General features: G+C 42.7%; 1 protein-coding gene across 2 annotated transcripts in view; it reads left to right on the plus strand.

Moving 5' to 3' along the window:
• yap1 (Yes1 associated transcriptional regulator) overlaps positions 1–18,646 on the plus strand; it is a 35,375-nt gene that overhangs the window by 6,177 nt on the left and 10,552 nt on the right. Inside the window, exons 1-3 of one of the 2 annotated variants that reach the window (XM_078792694.1) lie at positions 10,518–11,057; positions 11,128–11,246; positions 14,944–15,057. In XM_078792694.1, coding sequence (XP_078648820.1) covers positions 10,939–11,057; positions 11,128–11,246; positions 14,944–15,057 — 352 coding nt within the window. In that variant the 5' untranslated portion in view covers positions 10,518–10,938. Of the gene's footprint in view, positions 1–10,517; positions 11,058–11,127; positions 11,247–14,943; positions 15,058–18,646 lie in introns of those variants that run through there. The other variant, XM_058079135.2, reaches the window with a different exon arrangement.

An 18,646-nucleotide genomic window follows, 5' to 3' on the forward strand; every position in this document is an offset into this window, starting at 1 on the left:
ATTTATTTGTTTGTTTATTTATTATTATTATTATTATTATTATTATTATTATTATTATTATTATTATTATTATTATTATTATTATTATTATTACAGCCAAATTTTAAAAATAAAAATAAACCCAAATAAGTTTGTGTGAGGACAGAGCCTCAACCCTCCCAGGGGCGTTGTCAGCTGTATTCTTCATTTGCTAAGCTGTATCATCCTGTAGTACCTTGATATTATGGTGCAGTGCTCTATTTTCCTCCCTAAGGTTTTTGACTGCATCATGGATCTAAGAAAATCTCCTGAAGCTGTCATTCTGTGGTTGTACTTCCAATCTGTGTTTTCAGGCCTAAGATTTTTGCTACAGTTTCTGAATGTTGCTTTTTCATGACACCCTTAAAGGTGCCACATAATAACATTTGCCTTTATTCGTCCAACAAGGGGAAATGTGATAGTATCAAATCCTTGTCACTCAACAGCATATTTGGTCCTATTTCTGATTGTAGACCCCGAGGGCCAGTATCATTTAGTTTTTTGCGTGGCATTGTTGCTAGGCAAAATGCAGCTTTCAATGAGAGAGTCAGCCTGAAGCTGGAGGGGGCTCTGGTGGGAGTAGTTCTGGTCTGCCCTCAGGGGCAGGTAGCGCCATGTGTTAATGGCCACTTTTGTCTCTTACCAGTTGGATTTCAACCACACTGGAAGGGGCTACATTTTCCCGCGTCCACAAAGTGTAGCTTGCTTTTCGTTAGGCGTCACTAAACAATTAAACATTAGGTTGTGTTCTGCTTTGAGGCGATCATTACTGACTTTTGTTTCAGGATGTTGATGAGTATCGTATTGGTGCACAGAAGAAGACAGACAGCTTGATGGTCGGGCTGCTTTGACCCCATGGCTTCTCGGGGCACAAATGGTGCTCGGGGAAGATGGCGTTGTGGTCCATGTGTGAAGAGCTCATTTGGGGCAACTTTGTGTTTGACAAACTTTTGCTTTATTGACCACACACAGACAAGCCCCTTCCTGTTCAACTGGAGGCCCGTCAGCTCAGTACACAAATGGGACTGTGAGAAAGTGGAGTGCTTGTGTTGACCAAAGTCTTGATGTAACACCTCCATCCCAGACATCAATGCCTCCACTGTCACTGCCACCATCTTTGCAGGGATGACGGGATACACGCAGGTGGGATCAGGGGTTAAACTCACACCAGGAGCTTAACTTTTGTCAGTAGAACTGAAACCTTACAAGTCACCACAATTCCTGCCAGAAGTTGCTTAATGCAATTACAAGTCTGTTAGAGTGGTCATAAAAGCATATTACTAATCTTTCAACTTACATATGAGTAAGTCAATACCTTCATGTAACTTTGTTGAATAATCTCTATTTGATTTATTTAGACCAAAGTCACGTTTTCAAAACCACATACAGTTTAAGTGAAGGTCCATAAATACTTGGTCCTGTTACGTGTTATTCCTCGCTGTTAGAACTGGGCTTCCATGTGTTGCCAAAAGGTTTTAGCTTTCTCGCGAGCACTGTTGTGGGTGGACACGTAGAGTGGCACCAAATGTGGAGACGTGATTGAGAAGGAAACAGGAGTGCAGGATAAGTGGCATAAAGCAACAAGCAACCACCAATGAACAACATCTCAATTGTTAACAACAATCACGTAAATGGAATAATAACAGAATAAAAGTTTTTTCATTATTTATGTTGCCACTTGAGTGCATCTATGAGCATGTTGCTTTGTTTTTACTAAGATAATATTTATGGTGTTGTGACATTAGGTGCAGGATGAACAACATCATTGATGAGTACATTTGATTTCTAAATGATTCCTCAAGAGTTCGGTCACTTGGTGTTATTATCAATACATACGTTCCACTTTCATCGTTATATTATATGGTTTCAAAATGGCTGTTTTGACTTTTTTCTTTTCAATAAAGATATTTCAAACTAACTCACCACATTTTAGAGCTGTAATTCTAATAGCGGGAAACAGTGAAAACGTGATATTTTTATTATGTTGTTGAATAAGCTTTATTGGAATAATACATTTCTCATGACTAGGGCTGTCACAACATCTGCCAAAGTTAAAAGACGATGACATCACCGACCCACTACCGTCACGTGACCAGAAGTGAGAATTCCCAAAAAGCCAACATAATATGGGAATATTTGGACGGGCATTCTCCTGATATCTTATACTCCTTAAATACTTATTGTTTCTTTTTCTATGGCTGGAGTGCCACATGGTTCCATAGGAGTGTCTGTTCACAGCGCCACACATAGGTGTGACTTATGTATTACATCGTTTTCACTCAGTGATGCGTCCCCGTTTGGAATCAACTGCAGTATTTACTAATGTGGCACAGTGACAAAAATTACATTCCCGTGTGGGCTGGGCCTTTAACTGCGTCTTGTCGCTACAGACGCCCCTTCAAAGGGAAGCTTCAAGCCACAATGGGGTCATGAAGGTTGCCCCAATAATCTCTCTTGATGATGTCCTGCTGATTGAGAGGCGACCAGGCATCCCCGCCCCACCACAGCCGAGGGGGTCATCCTCATCTCAGGGGCCTGATTACATCTGGCCCCCCTTGGTGGGCTCTTTAGCCACTGGCTTCAAGCGCATACTGAGCATGTACACCCCCACAGGGGGAGCTCCTTAGGACACCTTAGGACCTGACAGGTCATCTATGGGGGTATCAATTGTCTGGCTGGTCTGATGTTTGTCATGTCATTCTCAGAGGTTTCAGACTAGACACTCGCTTATTTTTAGCAGGATGAGCTCCGTGGTTATAACGGTGTTCCATTTAGATCCCAGACTTTTGTTTCCTGACCACCACTGAATAGCAAATATCCGCCAGTAATTGATACGTCCTTAAACACACAGCTCACTCCTCCCCCTATAAACCCTCCCGCGAGCTTGGTGTTGGCATTCTCCTTCAATTTCAGATCAACATTTACAATAAAGTCAGTGTTGCAATGATTAGATTAAATTCAACTCCAGAACCCTTCCCTTCTCTCTGCAATTTGTCATTGTTGATTTGTGACAGTATAGTATAGTGTGTATGTTTTTTTAATATTAGGTGAATTATTACTGTGTGGGATGAATGAAGTTGTTATCTTAGCCATGTGAGAAGAGAAAATGAAATACATAGTTTTTGGTTTTATATTAGTATTAGTGCATGTGTGATTGTGTTGAAATGAAGTACATTTACTTGTATTCACTTACATTACATATATTCAATATGGCGGCGACGTTGACATACATACACTCAGTGCTACATAGTATATACGGCGCTTCCTGTTTGCCAGCGTGCTTTGCTGTACAGTTGTTGTAAATATGGAGCTCACATAGGTGATGTTTATGAATTATTAGCTCGTGTCTGGTCTGTTCTTATCTACCTGTTTTGTTGCTGTGTGTTATTTTCTTAAGCTCCTTCTTTAAAAACACTGTGAGTGATGTTTAACCACACCCGTAATTTCTATGCAGCTGGTAAATTCATAGAGAGCTCTGTTATTATGTTGCTGGCTAAGTAATGTGTTACCTCTTCCACGCGTTCTTGTGTTAACTACAACATGCAGCAATTTAAACAATGTCCGCCACCGATTGTCATTGGCCGATATCGATATTGGCCCATATTTGCTTTAAAACACTGATCAGCTCCGCCCCTTGCAGCATCCAGAACAAGCATGTCTGCTGTGGGTGTGATGTCCTGTCTTTGTGAGAGAGATAGAAGTTTTGCACACTGCAAAACATGCCTCAGAAAAATAAAATCTTGGTGAGTTTGAGGCTGGATATGTGATCATCTGTCAGGTGGCAGCTGTGAAGCTCCGGTCCCATCACGCTGTACTTGCAAGTGTGGGCAAAATTTGGGGATAAGTATGCATGCAGACATTATGTAGCACTTTTAGTGCAGGAGGAACTTTGGTTGTGTGCAGGGCTGTGTCAGACGTGTGAGGACATTCACATCTGACTCTGTGAGCATGTGCATGGTGCGTGCACATCGGTCTCGGTACTTCCCCAGTTCGCGTTTGAAACACGTGTGATGCACACTGGTTTCAGCTGTGGTGCCAAGCTAACCAAAAACTGCCGTATATATTTAATATCATGTCATATAGTAAGTCGGGGTGCAATATGTAACACTATATTATCTATAGCTGCACACTTACGGTTGCCCCCTTGGTGTCCGACCTCCTTAGCTGCAGCTAGCTGCTGCTCATTCTGTGGTTGGTGTGCTCAAACTGTTTGTTTGCACTGCAGTGATTGAAATACTGAACTGATTCCATTGCTGTTTGCACTACTAACCATCCACTCAGTGGTGAGTAAACATTTATTTTTACACAAATATATTGTTGATTGGCTGCACATTCGAAACCCTATCAAGCCAACTGAATTAGATGAACTACAAACATGGTCGATGTGACCCATGTAATCGGCATATTTTGAAAACGGCCCCATCATTACAGCCCATTATATTGCTAAAAGACATAGAGTTATCATGACCATTTGTTTGGGAGTTTTCCTATTTTATGGGGGTTTTATGGTACTTTATTGATACCTCCCCAAACTGAAAGGTGGATTTGTGATCTTGGTCAAAGTGATTCATATTGAGTACATTCATATCGATGATGCTGTACAAAATGGACTCATCAACTTGATGTCACTAACCAAATGGATTTGTAATATTGATGGATTTCCATCTCCATTTATTTTCATATTCGTCTTACATGCCTTTAACATAACATTCATGCAGAGCTTCTGGGAATGTGAATTTCTCTTGGAGATGAATAAAATATCTATCTATTGTTATTTCTTTGTTACTTTGCTACTGAGGCTTTGTGGATGAGTCTCTTGAGGGACGCAAGGGTGACAAGGGGGAAGCTAAAGAAAGCAGTAAAAGAACTGTCAGAGAAGGCGGAAAAGGCCAGCTTTTGGCTCCGGTTGGAGGAGGGACAGGTGCTGGGGAAAGAACAACTAACCCCAACAACAGCACCTATTAGCTGCATGCAGGGACATAGAGACGTCCCCGTCACTGCTCTCCACCAGGAGAAGTTCCAGGATTAAAGGGGCAAAATGTTGAGGATTGGTGGTTCCTGACTGATGACCCACAGGCACCGGAGGAGTTGTGATAGGCAGAAATGCTCAGGAGGAAGTTCCACCCACCTGTACGTTTATTATCTGTTGTTAGCTGCCAGGGGACTTCAGATGGAAACTTGTAGTTGTGCTATAATCTGGCATATTGTTTTGCTTAATACAAATAATTTGGTTTTGTAGCTGGGATAGGCTCCGGTGTTTCATTTCCGAGCATTGATTCAATCCATTGATTACCTTTGAAACCATGTTAGATGGATATATGTCGTCTGAAATGGCGACTTGCTGAACAAAGATGGATGTAGTTGGATCATCGGAATAGAAATGCATATATAGAATGGATCATTGCAGTTCTAGTAGCCACTATTTTGACTTTCTGTGTTACTTTAGGAAAGCAAAACCAATAAAAACTCATGTCATCTTGTTTTGTCAGCTCTATAATTTCCGCAAAGTCAAGCTCGGATGAAAACAGTCCCCAGCCCTCCTCCTCCTGCTCAACAAGACATTATAAATAACACACGCACAATAAACGCCACCTTGATAAGTGGGCCATCCGTCAAGGACATGTCAGGACTTTGGGTGGATCAAGACTTGTTGCTCAGCAGTGGATGATGGCTTAACGTGCACACATGTTGGACCCATGCCCGAGACGATATTCCCTAAAATGAATAACACGGGGGGTCCATGTGTTAACAATCATGACTTGCTTGGTCCACAACAAACAGTCCTTTGGGTGTCCAGAAATAGCGCAAGGCCATCTCATCTGCCAGCTTAAATATGATTACCATTGTATGTGTAACATTTCCACTGAAAAAAAAACACAAATAGACGGGACTAAGTTTCCATCGATGCTCAGCTTCTAGCTGACTTTTCTCATACTTGTTATTAGTTACCAAGCTAACCTGCAAAGATGACTTAGAAAGTTATGCCGTCTTGGCATGGTGTTCAGACGCAGGACCCAATAGCATAATAATGAATCATTAACAATGAATAACAGCTGCTGTGCAGCGGCAGGGATCCAGCAAGAGACGCGCTACAAAGCACAATGCAGCAATACACTAAGATGCTCCCAGCCGAACTAAGTAGAACTCATCAGCACCAGGGGTGCTTCAAAAAGAAAATGTGATGACAAAAAGATGTTCAGCAGGAAACTGCTATACCAAAATAAGAGTAACAGTGACAGGAACTAAAATGATAGAAACCCAGGAAAATATGAATATATTGTACTCAGAGCACCTGACGAGGCTTAGCCATGCAGCATTAACCAGTTGATGCTAAGAGTAGATAGGAGAGCAGAGCCAAGGTATTAAACATTAGATTGAATCTTGACTGTTCAAGCTAAGGTAAGCTTAACTAACTTACGCTTGAATTTCCTCTTTTATGGCTGTATTTTCGTAGATCAGGTGTGCTACGCCTACGCCGTACCAACGTGGTGTGGCCAGCGCACTTTGCAATTTTTGTGAGTGGCAGAGCGCACCCACGCCTCCATCCCTCCCACCGGCACAAGTGGCAAAGAGGGAACAGAGAAGGCGTGAGAGGGTTTAACACAGCCGAGTGTAACCTTAACCAATCAAATGAACTCTCATTGCCTTTAAAGGTGCAGGGCCCACTGGACTGCACATCAGAGGCCATCATGCGTGTCACCATGTAGACCAACTCTGTTCCTGACAGTCGCTTGAAAAACAGCAGCAGGCTAATCCAGGCATCGTGCTTGGGAGCCGCCAGCATTCTGTCGTCACCAAACAGGAGAACCTTTGATGGTATACCCTTGGGATCTCCTCCTCATCATCCTTGAGAAAATGAACATTAAAAAATATCCAGAAGATCAAGATTATGAAAAAAATAGGAGACCTTTGCAATTTTCATGACAGGAAGTCAACAAATGAGGCTATAAACATGCCACAAACAACATTATATAAATCCAAGACACGGTGGAATCTGGAGTGTGCTAGCGGATTTGTTGTATCTTCAAAACCTATGGAACTAGATCCAGAAGAAAACGGAAAATAACAGTTTTATGAATAACTACTGAACTAATATTCATATCTTTTCAGGGGGGAACTATGGCGCTAGTCCTGTGCTCGCTGAGTGCTTTTCTAGTTCAAGCGAATAACAACTTCAGTCATCATTTCAACTGTTAAGTCATTACCCTAGCAGAGCTCGGCGGTTTGTCAACCAACAGCTGCTTGAGGTCTCCCGGTTCGATTACAAACAATGGCGTGATTTTTCTGTAGCTGGTCTCAGGCTGTGGAAGGTCTTACCTGTTGAACTGCGGACCATCAAAGACTTTTTTGTCTAAGGCAAAACTTAAGACTCATTTGTTCCAAACTGCATTTGGCATTATAACAATTTTATTTATTTTTGATTCTTCGATTCTTGTATTATTTTATTAGTTCTTTCAGCACTTTGGTTGAACTACAGCTGATGTAAAGGGCTATAAATAAAGTTTGACTCATTGATTGTCAATTGAAATTTGGAAATCAGAACTGTTATGACGGCAACTCTAGCCAGCATGTTAGCATGGCTTTGTTCAAGCTAAGAAACCTGGGAATGTTTTCATTAATCCATCATTGTATTCTCAGGGCGTTGCAACTGGACTGTGCAGGCTGACTTACACAGCCTGCATTAGTTCATGCTCAAAGACTAGATAGGACAGCTCTAGTGCTCCATTTATCTACCAAAGGCTAAAAAGAACACCACTAGTCTCATATCTACAGTAGCGATCTAAGACTAGACAGGACAGATCTAAATATCAAAGATTACACATTCTAGTTCATTATCTAAATATCAAAGACCAGATAGGACAGCCCTGAATATCAAAGATTACACACTCTAGTTCATTATCTAAATATCAAAGACTAGATAGAACAGCTCCAGGACTAGATTGGACAGCTCCGGTGCACTACTTACCTATCAAAGACCAGATAGGACAGCCCTAAATATCAAAGATTACACACTCTAGTTCATTATCTAAATATCAAAGACTAGATAGGACAGCTCCAAGACTAGATAGGACAGCTCTAGTGCACTACTTACTTATCAAAGACTAGATAGGACAGCTCTAGTCTTCTATGTATCAGGGACTAGACAGGAGAGTCCATTCTCATATCTACCTATCAAAGACCAGATAGGACAGCCCTGAATATCAAAGATTACACACTCTAGTTCATTATCTAAATATCAAAGACTAGATAGGACAGCTCCAGGACTAGATAGGACATCTCTAGTGCACTACTTGCTTATCAAAGACTAGATAGGACAGCTCTAGTCTTCTATGTATCAGGGACTAGACAGGAGAGTCCATTCTCATATCTACCTATCAAAGACCAGATAGGACAGCCCTGAATATCAAAGATTACACACTCTAGTTCATTATCTAAATTTCAAAGACTAGATAGGACAGCTCCAGGACTAGATAGGACATCTCTAGTGCACTACTTGCTTATCAAAGACTAGATAGGACAGCTCTAGTCTTCTATGTATCAGGGACTAGACAGGAGAGTCCATTCTCATATCTACCTATCAAAGACCAGATAGGACAGCCCTGAATATCAAAGATTACACACTGTAGTTCATTATCTAAATATCAAAGACTAGATAGGACAGCTCCAGGACTAGATAGGACAGCTCTAGTGCACTACTTACCTATCATAGACTAGATATGATAGTCTTCTATCTATCAGGGACTAGATAGGAGAGTCCATTCTCATATCTACCTATCAAAGACTAGCAAGAAGAGCCCTACATATCGCAGACTGGATAGGACATCTGTAGTCTCCTATCTAGTCGTTGAGCATGTATGAAGTGCTTGATCCAAACAAGTATATGAAGTAGAAGTCCAGTTGAGAATACAATGAGTGAGAGAATACAATATTAGCTTAGGTTATCTTAGATATAGGATCCATCAGTTAAGAACTGAGAGTCAATATGAAGACTAAACTATTGCTATGGAAAAGGCAAGCTAGCAGGTAAGATTCAAGCTAATATGAATATTGTGCCCTCGGGTGGGGGAATGGAGGTCGGGGGTAAAGACAACACCTAGCAGTTGCGTCCGCCGCTTTGGGTTTTGTGGATCATCAGCAATTCCTCACGGCAACTGGTGGCCCCCTCCAACCCCCACCCCGTGCCCCACCCGGGCTGCCTCCCCGACAGTTGCCGCCACGTTTTTTTGTTTCATGTGGGGCCAACAGGAAGCGGCCATATTGGGCTGCAGGCGGGTGGAGTGAAGGGATTATCTTTTTCAGCCTGCTGATGAATTACTGACCGCTGGTAACTCATTGACCCGTTCTCCGCTGCTCAGGTGGACTTCATCACAAACTTTGTGTTTGTTGCTTTGAGTGTAAGGAAAGTGCTTGATGGAAAAGTCAATATGATGCAAGGAGAAGCGCTAAAGTGTAACGTGGAAAGGAATGAATCATATCTGTACTTTTTGCTACCAGGATGTGCTTCTCTCCCGTAGAAATGAATAAATGTCACGCTTTCTATAGTGGGAAAGGGGCGGAGCATAAAGGACCACAACAACGCACGCAGCTAATCGGAAGACAGATGATGTTTTTTTTATCTTATTCGTTGTATCACGCCGCTCCCCGTGACCCGTCTTTCTCAAGGGGGCCCCTCAAGTCTGTGCGTGTGTGTGTGTGTGTGTGTGTGTGTGTGTGTGTGTGTGTGTGAGGGCCATGGGGGGGAGGTGGGTCTGGGGTCGGGGATTTGGCAGTTCCTTTGATCAGTAAAGCATAAACAAGAGGGGGGCTTCAAAATGGCTTGCATTGTGCAGGGGAGTGTTGGGTGGGTGGTGTGTGTGTGTGGGGGGGGGTGCTGAGTCAGGCCCTTTCTCAGGGACGTAGGGCCAAGCGGCAGGTTGGGGTTTGGACGGAGGCTAAAGAGAAAGAGGTGATGTCGCTTTAGGATCGACTTAAGTTAGCTTGTCCGCCATGTTGTAAACATAAGAGCTGCACTCCCCAACCCCTCCCAAGAATCCGCCGCTTGTTTTGTTTGAGGCGAGGGGTGTGTGTAAAAAAAAAAAAAAAAGAACAAGTGAATGGTGGGTTTTTAGGTCGTAGCTCAGTCTGCGCCTTTGTCAAGCAGGTGAAAGCTTTGTAAATGTGGCGCCAGATTGTTAAAGCCCCCGACACTCCACACAGTCCAAGGGGCTTCCAAGAAAGAAAAAAAGGGGGACCCCCTGCATTGAGCCCTGGGACTGACCCTCCCTCAATAGACAGAGTCCCGCTTGGGAGAGGAGGGCTTCCTGTATTAGCTTTCCATCTTAATCAAGCAACAAGGAGCAACAAAGCAGCAATATCAATGGAGGAGCCGTGGAATAACAACCTTGTTTTCAAAGCATCAGCTTCACCTGGGGCATGTTACCTCCACCAAGGCAAGACGGACGCTTTTCATTGACGTGTGGCTTTGTTACGCTCAATCACAACTTGGTGAAGGGGGGAAGACGCAATGTTTTGCTTTTCACTTTCTTTTTTTGCCACAATTGCAAGTCAGCTTGGGGGTCTTATCACACACATTCAGTAATAACACACATAATAACGCAATGCATCCATCCATAATCCATAACACCCATAATGTAAAACACAATATACCACTTAAAATCTAGCTTTTGAGGATCATTTGGTCTACTTGACTTTGTGTTTTAAGCGATTTCCTGATTGAGACCATGTGTGGCAGTAATCAGGCCTGAGTGTGGCGAGAGAAATTGAGGGTGGAGGGGGGACCACTTGTTCACATAGGGCCATAGAGGTTTGGGTTTTTAATAATAAAAGGTGTCGTTTGAAAAACAGTATTTTGTGTTGAGTTGTGTAATACTTCCATTTGTTTGATGCATGGGAAACATTGAAGTGTGACAACAAGTGTACATGTGTTGGCGAGCGAGTGCCAAGGCGCCAAAGTGTAAATTGAAGAGGAACAATGAACATATGGGATCCTATAATCAAAAACACATTTTCTTCACTGGCCAATGCAAGCTGACTTTCGGGTCTGAGGATTTTTGTGAGCCATCATCGACCTCAACTTTGAACTGATTTTCTTATCTTGTCTCCTTGCAGCCACATTGATCAGACCACCACTTGGCAGGACCCCCGCAAGGCCCTCCTTCAGATGAACCAGGCTCCCCCACCCAGCTCGGTGCCGGTCCAGCAGCAGAACCTGATGAACCCGGCCAGCGGTGTGTGCTTAACTTATTTCATCTTGCAGCATATGGTGCACATTTGGTGCACATTACCCCACATCCCACTCAGCTAGTTGCTGCACGTCAGCAAGGCTGTGCCGAGCTCGCTTTCAGTCCACCCTGCTGGAATTTGCCTCAGGTGAGGTGAGACTGAGGTAGAACGTGACAGGTCCTGTCTAACATGTTTTGGAGCGCTGCAACTCTCAGATTTTACACGTGAACTATCGTCATATATCCGCACAATGTCTCTGTTCCATTCTTTCTGCTGGTGTTGGCAGCTGACAAGGATTTTGGAGCTAAACATTTGTCTTGGACACCAGGTTCTCGTTTTGTTTATGTTGCTGGATGTGTGCGTCAATGTGCTGTAAAATAACTAGCGCCACTTCACCCATTTCAATTCACAACCCGACTGTGTGTACCAGCTCATCTAGTCCTATTCCACCAAGTCTGCGTGGACACACAGGAGGCACTCGGGTTACCGATGAGTTGCTTTCCTCGACTGTGACTGTTTTAGTGTACACTCCCGGTCAAAGGTTTTAGAACACCTCGGTTTTTCCAGTTATTTATTGAAATTCAAGTTGTTCATCGCTTGAAATGCCACAAAACTAAGTGGTGAAGTGCCAGAGGTTCAAAAAGGGGTAGGTTACCCAAAACTGAAAAAGAATGGAGATTTCAGAATGATACAAAAAGGAAGTACAAAACGGGTCGACAATTTCAAGCTGCTGTGCAGAAATGTAGGTTGATCAAGCCTTGGCAGTTGGTGCAACTCATTCCTCCAGGTGTTCCAAGTCCTGCAGCGCTTACGACCTCCTGTGTCTTCATGTGGTCCTATATCCTTGTGAACGTCAGGTGAACAGTATTATATATCGGAGAAAGTCATTTGTTGCTCCAAAAATGGAATTACCAATGGAAGAGAGACAAACCAGCTAAACATTGGAGACATTGGAGTGTTCTAAAACCTCTGACCGATAGTGTATGTGCTAAGTAGTAATATACTAAGTGGTAGTACACTGTACTCGCAACACATGAAGGATGTGTGAGATACACACAAAAAGATTAAATATAATAATCATCAGACCAATATGAGGAATTATGACAGCACAAATCCAATAACATTAAAAATTGAGGCGAGATTGCCCAAGCTGCGCTGAAGGTGACCTAAGGTGAACAAATCAAGTGCTCCTTTCCTCCTACATGGATAAACGGTCTGTCATAGCTTTCTCTCATAGCTCATCATAAACAAACATGGCGTCAATCATGAGGGACCCCTTCAGAGGAAGACATTTTACCAAATGCTCTGCAAAGGAGCTTGGACACTATTGCTAGGACGCCTGGGGCTTGTTCCTATCACCGCAGTGGTTGAAAGTTTGTCAGAGACAACCAGATGGATAAAGCCTGTTTTATGCTTTTTGCATGTGTGAGGTCCATACGGCTCCGTGCAGACAAATTACGTCATTTTTGTAGCCACGCCCCCTCCCCCACGGCCCCTGTCAGGCTGAATATTTCCGCTCTGCTCACCTTCAAATTTTTCTGTGGACAGAGACGTGGGAAAAAATGGCAGACAAGTAGATTTTCACAGCTTTTTGTTTCTTATTTTTGTTTGCTGCGTTCAGTATGCCTTTTGGAAGGACGAGCTGCGATTGCACTTAGTTTATCGCGGTAGATGTGTGTTTTCGAAACACTGCCCCGTGCAGTTTGGGACCAGATGCTGCACTGGGTATTTAGTATAAAGTATAAAGAAAGAAAAATAATATATATAAAGTCACACACACTGTCTCTTGAGCGGTGTTCCGCCTGGCTTGTTGGTGCAAACCTTAAAGCCATCTGTCTAAAGCCATTCATCATGGATATGAAGTTATAACATATTGTTTTAACATACTGTACAATGTTGTGCAGTAACAAATATGCACATTCACACTCAGTAAGGTCACCAAATCTTACCGTTATGCATTCCCACGTAGCATCAGGATTTGGGAGCAAATATATGGTGAAAGAAAAGGCTAAAAATACAGTAATGTATATCATTTTTTAAAATAAAATAATGGCCCGTATTTGCAAAAATGCTTGTACCCCCCAAGCAGCTGGAATAGGCTCCAGCACACCCCCCGCGACCTAATGAGGATGGATGGATGGACCAACACTAGACTAAAACATTTCACATATAGAAATGACTCAAATGTGACTACAGCAAAAAGCATTTTCGTCTGAAAGACTAAGACAAAAAATAAAATGGCTGCCAAAAACAACACTGAATGGATGGACGTTGATTAGACTTTTTCATATCCAGTTCTAACGTGTTCTCACAGTGCACAGAGTTGGCTTGATTTCAACTGGAATAAATAAATACAGATAGCACCGACAGGCTGAAATGTTAACAAGAAGCGAGGAACTGGTTAATACATCACAGCTTATCTTAGCAATCTGTAGATAGCACACAGACATGACACTTTAGCAGTATACAGGTGACATATTGGATGATGATACCTTGTTGCTTTTCTTTCCTTCATCTGGCAAAACAGAAACAATTTGGGAGCTTCTATTTTGTTGGGTGTTTCTGATTTTGAATCACTGTCACTTTCATTATTGTCTCAATATTGGACAAAAATGTGTAATTACCCGGACATACAACAAAGTTGACATTATGGGCTCTAATTTCGTAGACCAGGTGCTACGCCACGTCACCGGGGTGTGGCCAGCGCACTGTGCAAATTTCGTGAGCAGCGCAGTTTGGCGCAGCGTAGTTTAGCGCAGCGCAGTTTGGCGCAGCGCAGTCTGGCGCAGAAGAGCGATGAGTGGAGCTGTTGTTTTCTGGAGTTTTCTTCTAAAATGTTGATTTCGGGGGGAAAGTCATTTATTTAGTGGGCCTGCGCTTCGCCTGCGCTTCGCCTGCGCTTCGCCTGCGCTTCGCCTGCGCTTCGCCTGTGCTTCGCCTGCGCCGCAAATAGACCAGGTCGGAGTGGTCGAGCTTTTTCTGCACCTTTGGTACGCTGTTTTGTCAAGAAATTGTCACAGCGCCAAGCTGAAAATGTGGTGAACTCCTCCCCACGCCCATCTCGCCGCAGCCCAGTCTACCAAATTACTAAATGGCTGTGCACAGTGGTGCACATAACCAATTTACCACTGAGTGGGCTGCACCACGCTCCGCCACCCTGTGCAGTGGCGCACCCTGCGCTGTGCCACAAAGTTAGAGCCCTACGTGTTATTGCAGACGTCAGCTCATTTGCATATACAATTGTGTGTGGAATACGCAGCTTATGTTTCACGAGGTATAATGTTTCATTGGAGTTGCTGTTTTGGATGCAGCAAAATGCGTTTGGTGCACAATGGTGTTATACTTCACAACAGCTGGAACCTTAGTTGCAGCATTTTGCCAAGTGTGTGCTGAAGCTCGTAGTAGCTAGCCGCTGTGGTGTGGCGTAACAATATTAATAACAATAGTACCAATGCTGGTGTTGCTGTGTCACATTATGTTAATGAAGTGTTGTTGACTTTTTGGAGTTTTTTTCAGAAGGCTTTATAGGCAGAATTGGTGTGTCCCATTACGTGCATTCTTAGCTGCCTCTTTTTACCTGTTTTTATATCTTTAGAATGCACAGAAAAGAGAATAAGGATTGTGGATGATGGTGAAAATTAAGGAAAAGTGCACTTTTCCTTTTAAGGTAATGATGATTGTCTGCCCCCCCTCCCCACTCAGGTCCACTCCCTGAAGGCTGGGAACAAGCCATCACATCAGAGGGGGAGATCTACTACATCAACCACAAGAACAAAACCACTTCCTGGCTGGACCCACGACTCGACCCGCGTTTCGGTGCGTTGTTGCTGTTGTTGTCATAGAAACGTCCCTGCGATTTCATGTGATATTGAACCGCTTGTTTTTCTGAACTAGCGTACACTCCAAAGCAGCACCTCACCCTTTGTCAGCCATTTTAGCGTTGGAACAACAGCTGAGTTGGCCATTAACCCTAACACACACACGCACGCACGCATGCACACACGCACACACACCAACCCCCTTCTCCTCCATCCCGGCTTGAGCTAAAGTTTGACAAGAGCTTTCCAAAGGGGTTAGCAGATAAGTGACAGGATCAGGTAGGTGCAATAAGACTTCACAAAGAGTTTGCCTGAAGTAGTAGATCCTGACCTGGATGGGATTTTATACCAATATTAGGGGCTGAAAAAAGCCAATGTATGAAATAAGATCATTGATATACACAGGGTATATATATTGTACATCAACATACTGTAAATTCTTATAATACCCAAATTAGGATTCAACGCAAAGAAGCAGAAGACTACCAAATGAAAATAAGGAAGTTTAATTTGTAATTTGTATGTGTGTGTGTGTATATATATATACTGTATATATACTGTATATGTACATATATGTATGTATATATACACTGATAAACAAAATAATAGCATGGTGAGTGTGGCTCCACATCTTAAAATATACACATTTAGTGCAACATGCTCATTAGCATATAATTTGATATTATAGTTGAGCATTTTGAAATCAAATTAAGTGGCTGCATTGGGCTGACTGTAATAATACCCGTTACAAGTTAAGACATGAGTAAGGTATGTTGTTACATGTCTTACTTAATAACATCTTACCAATATCAATTGGTCATATTTGAAAGGTTCCATCTGCAGCCACTGAGTATTTGCAAACGAATGATTAATTAAACATTAAAAAGTGGGAGGAAAAATTCACTACAAACAAGATAAGAACCAATCAAAACATTCATAATGTGATGAGATTTAACACAAGGGATGAAAGTACTTTTATGTTACAATGTATCGTCGCTGCTTTCAAAACATGCAATACTGTATGTCATAATACAATGAAATACATTCATGGTTTAATTTATTTGGCACATGCATACAGTTTACATTGAATTCTTCACTATATAAAACTATCAAAAATTGCATAAAAAGCTACAAAGATTAAGCCATATCATAAATTACACTTGTCATCTAGCCTGAGGAGCACTTTGTTCATTCGTGGATTCTGATCCATTTCATCAATTATATGTTTCATTTGCTCAGTGATATTTTCTTTTGCTACTTTCTCCTCCTCAAGAGTGGAGTACAAGGCAGTATTATCTTCCAGTAATGGCTTGATATCATCCTGTAGAACCTTGATACCATATCATAATGCTCGATTCCCTTCCATAGGGGTTTTAGCTTCTTTAAAACTTGTGTACAAGGCGTCTTGTTGCAAAATTACACTTAGACCCCTCAACCTTCGAGACAGTCTTTCCCAACCCCCCACTCCCCCATCCATCCACTTCCACAAATAGATTGCAGTCCTTTTTGGAAACAATGGCATCCTGAAATATCAACCTGGTGTCACAGCAGTGGTTTGTGATATAAGCTTATTGGTCTCCAGACCAAAACAAAAGTTGTAAGGGAGCAGCTGGAAGGAGAGGACGGCTCTTTGAACATATCAAAGTCATGAACACACACACACACACAACATATGCATGGGTGCTAGGCGCCTGAAAGTGACTTTGACAAAGTCAGCCCTTCACGTGCCACCACACACAATTTAGCAAGCTAATTCCTATTCCTTTGATTGGAAATGCATCATTTTTTATATTATTAGCTTAGCCTTCTGACTGTCTTACTTGAAAATACTACCTGAAATATGTAAATATGCTGCATTACAAGCTACTTGAAATATGTAAATATGGTACATTGATGGCGCATTTTATAGGGTGTATTTTTTGACAATATTGGCAGGCATGTTGTAGTTGTTTCCCTTCTGTAGTTGGAGTTATGAGTATGAGTTATGGAAATATGAGCCAACATGGATTCTATGATAGTATGATGGTATTGCAGGATGATTTTGACAGGCTGAGGTGTGCTAAAAGTAGCAGTAAAAAGTGTTGTCGCATGTAGAGATTCTTTGCCATGCAGGATCTGCCTTCATAATGGAAGCTCATTTCAGCTTGGAGAAGAAACACAGGCCGGCTGCCTTACACATACACACACACACGCATGCAGCCCCACAACACTTAACCCCCCCCAAGTACACATAACACACCCCTCCCAGCCCTCCGTGAGGCCCAGTGCAGGCACGGCCTCGTTGTGCCGTCGCTCCAGACAGACTTTGAATCTCTGCCAGGCTTCTTTATTCTTAATCTCTTCCAGACCTTTTCAGTCAAACAACTCCAATGCGAGAGGGGGAGGGCGCAAGACTTGTGTGTGTGGGGGGGGGAGTGGGGTTTGAGAGAAGAAAGGGAAACTGAGGAACTTCTCGACGAAGCAAGCATGTATCCTCTCAAGGATCCATGAGGCGAGTTGTGTGTCTGCATGCGTGTGTGTGGACGTGTTCCAAGGAAGAGACCCGCACCGCCACTTGTAGCTTGTGGAGGCCGTCATGTTAAAGCTTGTCTTTGTCAAACGCGGCCTACGTGTCATGTGACGAGGAAAGTTGGTGGCTAGAATGATGTCATCTCCCAAACTCTAGTGGGATTTTCACTCTTTTTTTGTCATCAAATACTAAAGTATATTGACTACATAACAAAAATTGTATTCCAGGATGAGCAGGCTGCAATGGATGTGGAGTGGGCAACATATGACACATTATAAGTATTTACAAAGTTCATTCAAATAACATCATAGTCCAGTTCACCATTGGTCACCATGTAGCTCCGCCACTGCACCCAATTTATTTATGTACTGTGTATACCGGGGGTCTTCAGTAAAAAAAAATACTTGTCCAATTAAATTCCATTATTTGCTATTATCTGATGTTTAAAGTGCTCCTGAAAAAGGGACACATATAACAGATTGTATGATGCTTTAACAGATCAAATTGGACAAATTATCCATTTGATGATAATAATCATCAAATTGGACTGTTAGAATTCTCAGATTAATCGGGTCATCTCACCCCATTGGAGCTTATTTTTTACATGATCAATCGTCAGAGCTACTTTTAATGTTATTAGATTTCTCTGCATCAGACCGATAATTATCGTTCATTCCCAGTAAAAACATTCATTAATTCATTTTCTACCGCTTTTCCTCACGAGGGTCGCGGGGGTGCTGGCGCCTATCCCAGCTGTCTTCAGGCGAGAGGCGGGGTACACCCTGGACTGGTCGCCAGCCAATCACAGGGCACATATAGACAAACAACCATTCACACTCACATTCATACCTATGGACAATTTGGAGTCGCCAATTAACCTAGCATGTTTTTGGAATGTGGGAGGAAACCGGAGTACCTGGAGAAAACCCACGCATGCAAACTCCACACAGAGATGGCCGAGGGTGGAATTGAACCCTGGTCTCCTAGCTGTGAAGTCTGCGCCACTCGACCGCTGTGCCGCCCCCCTAGTAAAAACATCAATGAGAAAAATGTAATATATTTGAAAAGTTGAAAAGGG

This window comes from Doryrhamphus excisus, linkage group LG8 (assembly GCF_037039965.1).
Source record: "Doryrhamphus excisus strain RoL-2023G ecotype Guam linkage group LG8, RoL_Dexc_Guam_v1.1, whole genome shotgun sequence".
NCBI classification, from domain to species: domain Eukaryota; kingdom Metazoa; phylum Chordata; class Actinopteri; order Syngnathiformes; family Syngnathidae; genus Doryrhamphus; species Doryrhamphus excisus.